Source organism: Callorhinchus milii, unplaced genomic scaffold (assembly GCF_018977255.1).
Source record: "Callorhinchus milii isolate IMCB2004 unplaced genomic scaffold, IMCB_Cmil_1.0 Scaffold26, whole genome shotgun sequence".
Taxonomy (NCBI): Eukaryota; Metazoa; Chordata; class Chondrichthyes; order Chimaeriformes; family Callorhinchidae; genus Callorhinchus; species Callorhinchus milii.
Window position 1 is genome coordinate 2,355,117 of NW_024704767.1, and position 7,388 is coordinate 2,362,504.

General features: G+C 40.3%; 1 protein-coding gene across 1 annotated transcript; it reads left to right on the forward strand.

Moving 5' to 3' along the window:
• The first annotated feature begins 166 nt into the window (after positions 1-166).
• On the forward strand, positions 167-6,376 carry dnaaf4 (dynein axonemal assembly factor 4). The gene is made up of 9 exons (XM_007906582.2): positions 167-321; positions 1,551-1,698; positions 1,837-1,970; positions 2,468-2,768; positions 3,375-3,517; positions 3,919-4,028; positions 4,354-4,507; positions 4,777-4,882; positions 5,319-6,376. Exons 1-9 carry the CDS (start codon positions 199-201, stop codon positions 5,426-5,428), a joined length of 1,329 nt encoding a protein of 442 aa, XP_007904773.1. The 5' UTR covers positions 167-198; the 3' UTR covers positions 5,429-6,376.
• Positions 6,377-7,388: the final 1,012 nt, after the last annotated feature.

The following is a 7,388-nucleotide window of genomic DNA, read 5'->3' on the forward strand; positions in this document are numbered from 1 at the left end:
TTTTTTTGAGTTAAGACGTCTTAGCGACGAGGCGCCCGCCCAAAAAGCAGCTGTTTCCAGCCCAATTGGGCGTGAAGCCGCCCAACCTGGACGGCGCCAGCAGGGAGGTGAACCCGGAAGAGACGCCGCCTAGCAACCGAGAGGCGTCGCTAGCAACGGCCTGGCTGGGGTGGAGTGGGAGGAGGGGGGGGGGAAGCCATGCCTCTGATGGTGAGGGACCACCGCTGGGAGCAGAGCGAGTCTCACGTTTATATCAAAGTGCCCCTGAAAGGGGTGAACGCCGCGAAAGCTGATGTGTTTTGCACAGAAGAGTATTTGAAGGTGAGGGGGTGAGGGAGGGAGTGAGGAGGGAGGGAGTGAGGGAGGGAGGGAGGGAGGGGAGTGAGTGAGGGAGGGAGGGAGTGAGGGGGGGAGGGGAGTGAGTGAGTGAGGGAGGGAAGGAGGGGAGTGAGTGAGGGAGTGAGTGAGTGAGTGGGAGGGAGGGAGGGAGTGAGGGGGGGAGTGAGTGAGGGAGGGAGGGAGGGAGGGGAGTGAGTGAGGGAGGGAGTGAGGGGGAGGGAGGGAGGGGGAGGGAGGGAGGGAGCTCCTGGTCTCTCTCTCTCTCTCTCACTCATGGATCCAGTCTTAAGAATTGCTCTAAACAAAAAGAAAAAGCAGAATCCTGCAGGTGCTGGAAACCTGTCATCCAAACAAGTCGCTTTGAACCCACAGCAGGTCAGGCACCTCCCATTGGGGAGAGAGGAAAATGAGTTAACTTTTCAGGTCCTTTGGTCAGAGCTGGTGGTGGGGGGTGGGGGTGTGGGTGGGTGTGGGAAGGCAGCAGATTGTAAGGACGAGCGGAGAAGGAAGGCGGAAAGGCAAAGACAAAAGAGAAGGAAATGAAGGCAAAGGAACCATGCAGGTGGAGGACAGAGGATGACAGATCACAGGTGTTGATGGTGCAAGACAGAAGAAGGCAATAGTGGGAGATTACAGAAAGAAAAGATGCGTCTAAGACCCAGAGGATGTATGAAGAGTGGGGGGCGGGAGAGTTTCAATGCTGAGAGAAGATGGGAACCGTGTTTAAGATCTGATAAGAATCGCTATTCCAGTTCGCCCTCCACTAACCTGGCAGTCACGTGCACACATATCATGCCCCAAACTATATCATGTAACCCGAGATATTATTTCCTAACAGAAATCTATCTAATCTGTTCTTGAAATAATTGACACTTTCTACTTCCACCGTCTACCCAATGGAGACTGTCCGCCCTCCATACGTAGTCGCACTCACAATCCAGGCCACAGATCCATCCATCATGTCACATTGGGTTTGCTATATGGGATGTTATCTTGCATGAGGGGACGCTGAATAAATGCAAGTTGTTGTTGTTGTTACTGTCACATTTGCCGCAGAAAGCTCCCTGAAAAATAAAAACAAATGTAAAGAGAAATTTAATTTGGATTTTTAATTGTTGAAAACTCCCAGAATTTTTGCACCTTTGTGCAATAAATAATTTTCCCATGCAACATTTTAAACAATTTTAACATCAAGTGGTTTGTTTTAACAGGTGAATTTTCCTCCATTTCTGTTTGAAGTGGTGCTCTTTGCCCCGATCGATGATACAAAAAGCTCAGCGAAGATTGGGAATGGCGTTGTTATCTTCACTTTGCTTAAGAAGGAGCCCACAATGTGGGAGCAATTGGCAATGCTGGAAGGTGAGGAAAGGTTTAGAAATTCTGCTTAGTCTAAAAGCTCTTTAGGTGAAAATACGTTTACTGATATTGCGGTAAGATACCGTAAACATTATGATTTTATTGGGATGTTATAACCAGCTTGGGCCTTTCTGTTATTAGATAACAAGGAAATGCTGCAGAAAAAGAGAGAGGATGCTGTCCTTGCTGCCCATGAGAGAGCTCAAGAGAATTCAAAACAAAAAGTTGTTCAAAAACGACAAAATGAGAAATATACGTTGGAAACTATGATGCAGGTAAATACAGCATTGTAGATTCACCCTCCTTCAGCTCATAATTTAAATTGATGTTTCCATGCATCTCAGGTGCATCAATAGAGGCAGTCTGATACATTACTAATATCACAGTGAGAGAGAGATTCTTCACAGAGACATGAACTTGATTTAAAAATTGTTTGGTCATGGAGTAATATCGTTGGGTGGAGCATATCTTACTTAATTTGGGACAATACATATTGGAAATATCATAACTCCATGGCTTGTTGCAATTCCTGCATCCTATTGATGAAGACGTTGGGAATACTTTGAATATATTTACTCAATAGTAGATTAATCAAATATTGATGTTCGGATAAGTATATTCAATGTATCTGTGATAAGTTTACTTTTTTTATATAGGCAGTATATGTGTGATAACAAATACCATATTCACTGCAATTTTTACAGAAATGTAATCCTCTTGCTTCAACGTGCAGTACGTAAAACTCTGAGATTGCGTTGTGCTAAAATTCTAGATAGACGAGAGTAACAGGAAATGTATTGAGGAACTGAAGGAACAAGAGCGAAGACAAGTTACTAAGGAGCTGGAGCAGTGGAAGCTTCAACGGTGTCAAGAGGAAGAGCTGAAGAGAGCAGAGGAGTTAAAAAGAAAGGAGGAACTAAAGAGAGAGCAGCAACAAAAGAGAGAGGAGCAATTGAGGTTTGCAAGGCAAAGAGCCGAGGCAGAGAACAGTAGTAAGAAGAAGAAACAAAATAAAACACAAAATACTCACCGCCTTGCTGCAAAACTTCCAAACAAATCTTCTCTTAAAAAAGGTAAATTAAGCTTTACATCATGTCTATTCAAAATTAATCCGATTGGCAATATACAACAACAACAACTTGCACTTATATAGGGCCCTCCATGCAGAGTAGCGTCTCAGAGAGCTTGGATATAACCATCATCTGTGAATTTACTTCAATATTTAAGTATATTGTGTTTAATGGGTATGAAAAATATCATCATGTTCAGTCCCAATAAACATCCTGAAATGTAGCACAATAGTATTAACCTAGATTGCAGTTTAATTTTTTTAGTTGTGGCTTCTTAAGAAAGAATCCCATTAGATTTCCTGTAATTCCCCAGGATCTCTGCTCCAGAATAAGATCCTGTCAGTGGTTAAAGGAAGGAGTTAGTCCTTTTGTGCCACTTTGACCCCATTATGAAATATCCCAAATTGCGGGTCAGAATTTTATGGTGTGATATCTTGGTGTAATGCTGAGATTTAATCAGTACAGGACCTGCATTTGCAGGCATCATGCTCATTTTTGCAATTTATTTAGGGATTGATTTGTTTTTGTTTTCTTCTCTGATTTAGTTCATAATTATGGCAAACCGCATTTGTTTAACAATATGATTTCTGATGATTGACATCTAAACAGGTGGCAATGCTGACATATTTACTGGAAATTCCAAGGAGGACATGTTACCAGCTCCACGTGAGGCTGGCAGTATTCACATACAGTTCACACCCCGAGTCTTTCCTACTGCTTTAAGAGAATCTCTCATTGCTGAAGAGGAAGAGGTAAAGATTGTATAGTCTAATATTGTCCAGAAATGGAATAAACCTTTCAGCATTACTTCACATGTACAGACTCATACATTCACCTACAGTCACTGCGCTCTACAGTAAATTCTGAAAACATGGTGGGTGGGTGACTTACTTCCATTCTGCTACAAAGCTTAACTGTAATCTGTAAATGTACATGAACGCATGACCGATCCTCTTAATTTTTCGGCCTCTTGTCATTGGGAACCAGTTGGTTTCTGTTCAAAATTTGCAAGTGAGATCAAGTTCTTAGTGGTATAAAGGATGACAAAGACAATGATGACAATTTATGAAGGGGATTTCATTGCAGTAGTCAGATTTGTTTTTACGATTTATGCGACATTGCACTGGAACTGATGTTCTTTATCTCTTTGCAGTGGTTACAAAAACAGGCAGCAGCTAGACGTATTAAAAATATAAATATCTCTGAGCTGAACGATCTAAAGGAAGAAGAGAAAGATCCTGACTGGCTGAAGGACAAAGGGAAGTAAGTTTATTATTAACCTTACTAATAAAATACGCATTTTTAAAAATTTGTGGAGGACAAGGAGGGATACATAATAAATAACAAATAATCCTTGCATTTGATATAGCGCCTTTCGTGTCAGGAGCACGTCTCAAAGCGCTTCACAAGATGTTCTGCTTATTACTAATTTTAATAGACTTAATTTATGTGACCTTTCTACCACTTGCAAGTTGGATCTTCCAAGGTTATGAAAGACGATGGAAACTTAAGAATTAAATTAAGTTTAAGAATTAAATGCAATGTACTGGACTTCAGCAATTCTAAAATGTATCCTCTTTTTTTCTAGTAGGCTGTTTGGAACAGGAAATTATCTTGCAGCTGTTAATGCCTACAACCTGGCCATACGACTGAACAGTAAACTTCCAGTCATTTATCTGAACCGGGCTGCGTGCCACCTTAAATTGAGAAACTTACACAAAGCAATTGAAGACTGCTCCAAGGTTAGTTTACACCTAGTTCCTAGAAAACTAGATACAGTATTGCTGACTAAGGGAATAAACAAGACCCCTTTTTGACTTTTGTCTTGGCCAAAGGATCATCTTACTTTTTCAACGAGGGCCAATTCGAACTATATTTACAGATAACATAATGCTTATCCTTGAATTTTCAAAATCTTAAAATTGAATCCCACGAAAGACGTGTAGTCTCTCAATTGAAATGCTTTTATTTATTTGTTTTCAATATGATATTCAAGCTTTCTCTCTTCTAGGCACTTGACTTGTTAACCCCTCCTGTTCCTGACAATGCAGACACCAGAGTGAAAGCTCATGTTAGAAGAGGGACAGCATTTTGTGAGCTGGAAATGTATGTGGAAGGTAAGAGCAAGACATTTTATTACGAAAAAGGAATACGGTAGTTACAATCTTTTCTTTCGCTGTCCAGTTTTCTCTGCATGAATATTGCCTGTTGAGTGCACTTCCATTGTCCTGTACCTCATCCAAGTGGTCATTTCTCAGTTGTGAACCTAGAAAGTAAGTGTTGATAGGTTCTTTCATTGTGAGGGCATCACAGCTAATCCTGCCGTAATGTAAAGCCCACACACATGAACTTCAGCAAGAGTTATCAGGAGAAGGAACAGCCTAATTTGCCATAACTCTACCCCCAGCCTGGGCATGTTCAGACCAATTATGGAACCACCGCTGCCTGAGATTGGCTCATTCAGAATAAATTGAGCACTAAACTGATGACTCTCCTAGTATGTTTTCGACAATTTGCAATTATTGGATGGATATCTTGTATCTGTTTTGACAGGCCTCCTGGACTACCAAGCTGCTTCGAAGATTAACCCGAATAACCAGACAATCCAAGCAGATGCAGAGAAGATACGGCAAGTGATTCAAGGGACTCTGCCAGATCCTTAAAGGAACAAAACAACTTGCAGTTTTAGACACTACAATTGTAACAAATGAATTTCTACCTTCAACGTCTGTTATGTCACAGAAAATGTATCAGAGACAAGTACCAAACTTACTTGTTAAATACAAACTGGGCCTCTTTGGATTAATCAGAAAATCTAAACTTGGATAAATTTGGAAAAACTTTAACTTTAAATAAGATGACTTAAATATAATTGGTGTTGCTGAGTTTCCAACTCTTTATGGGGATCAAATACAGATACCTTTTGTCATTTATGACAGTTTAGCAGGGATGGGAGTGTGTAGCTTCACTATAATAGTATAATGGGGAGGGAGCATGTATTTTCTTGCCTGGCTCATGAAGACCAGCAGTTGAAAGAATTGTATTCCATCATTTACATCTACTCTAGGAAGTGTGCACCTAACAATTTGAAAAGGGAAATTTCTCAGCCATAAACACAGGTGACCTTAAATTGACTTTATCTATGTTAAACAGCGTGGTTCAGAACTAGTGTTTCTTCCAACCATTCTCTTTCTTAAAAATAGAACTGTGGGTTGGGTTATAAATATGCTGTAGCAAAGCAGAAGGAAATGATGTATAATCACCCTTCAGCACAATGAGTATTCCTGATTCTGGACTTGATCATAATGAGAACTAGTAAGCAAAGTCAGGGTATTTCTGCCCTAGAGAGATAGAGAAAATGTGAAACAAACCATTGTGAGTACCACTTACACAATTCCTATTAGAGCAGCACAGGCAGAAACATGGGATCAGTTTATAGAAGGGAAAGTGTCATGAATGAGGGTAGAGGAGAGACTAAGAACTGAGCATGAGCATTTTGGACAACATTTGGAGGGCCTAAATTTTGACACTCCCAACGAAGTATCAAGAGCTATTCGCTATTACCTAGAAACTCTAGAACGCTCTCCCTCAATCCCTCCGCCTTGTCCCCTCTCTCCCCTTTTTCAAGTCCCGTCTGAAAACCTTCCTTTTCAACCCTGCTTATGGTCACCTCCCCCATGACTCGCAGTCAGGCTCCGCCACTGTTAAGCGCTCTGAGATGCTACCCTGCATGGAGGGCACTAGATAAGTTCAAGGTGTTGTTGTTACCTATACATTTTGTATTTTTTTCACATATTACTAATAGGTTGTCATCCTTTGCATTTCTAATTCCTATTGTAGACAAAAGAAAGATGATCAAATTAATAAGGGAATCCACTTCTATTCCATTGTTTTTCAAAGAGAAACAAACGTTATAGTTGGAATGTGCTGCGATTATATAATATTTTGCAGACTCTATCGATAGTTTTATTATAAGGTGAATGTTACATGGATTTTACAATACAATATTTCATTAAAATAAACATTGAACAGCTGCCTCAAACTGGTATGAAAACTACTGATTATATAGATGCAGTAGTCTGTATTCTTCAAATCCCAACACCTTAATTCCCAGTCACCTTCCCATTCACAACCATTTAACGTGTAAGGTAATGAAATACAATTCAAAATAACTGAAGCTGTCACTCTTCTCTGAAGGATAAAACAATTAACCAAAGGAACCAAAGAAAGTTAATTTCATTTGAATTTACAAAGGTTGTAGTTTGTTTTACAGCTCCTACCCTCACCTTTAAGCAAAATAGCACGATTATTTTTTATTTTATCAAAATATTACATTACAGAGTTGATCGAATTTGAACATATTCTTTAATATGTACAGCATTACAAATAGATGCATTATCAGTTATCTCTATTTTGCTATTAACCATCTATAAAATGCAAAAGCAAATATTAAAAACTCATACAGTCCAAGACTTTGCTCTTGTCCAAGTAGGTATTCATAGAGGAATTGCGGTACATCCCAGCATTTCTCAGTGGTTCAGAGAATGCCTGCGTTAATGGATTGTGTGTAGTAGGTGCTGTTTCGCAAGTAGGAGGGTTGGATCCATATTCAGCAGAAGTCGT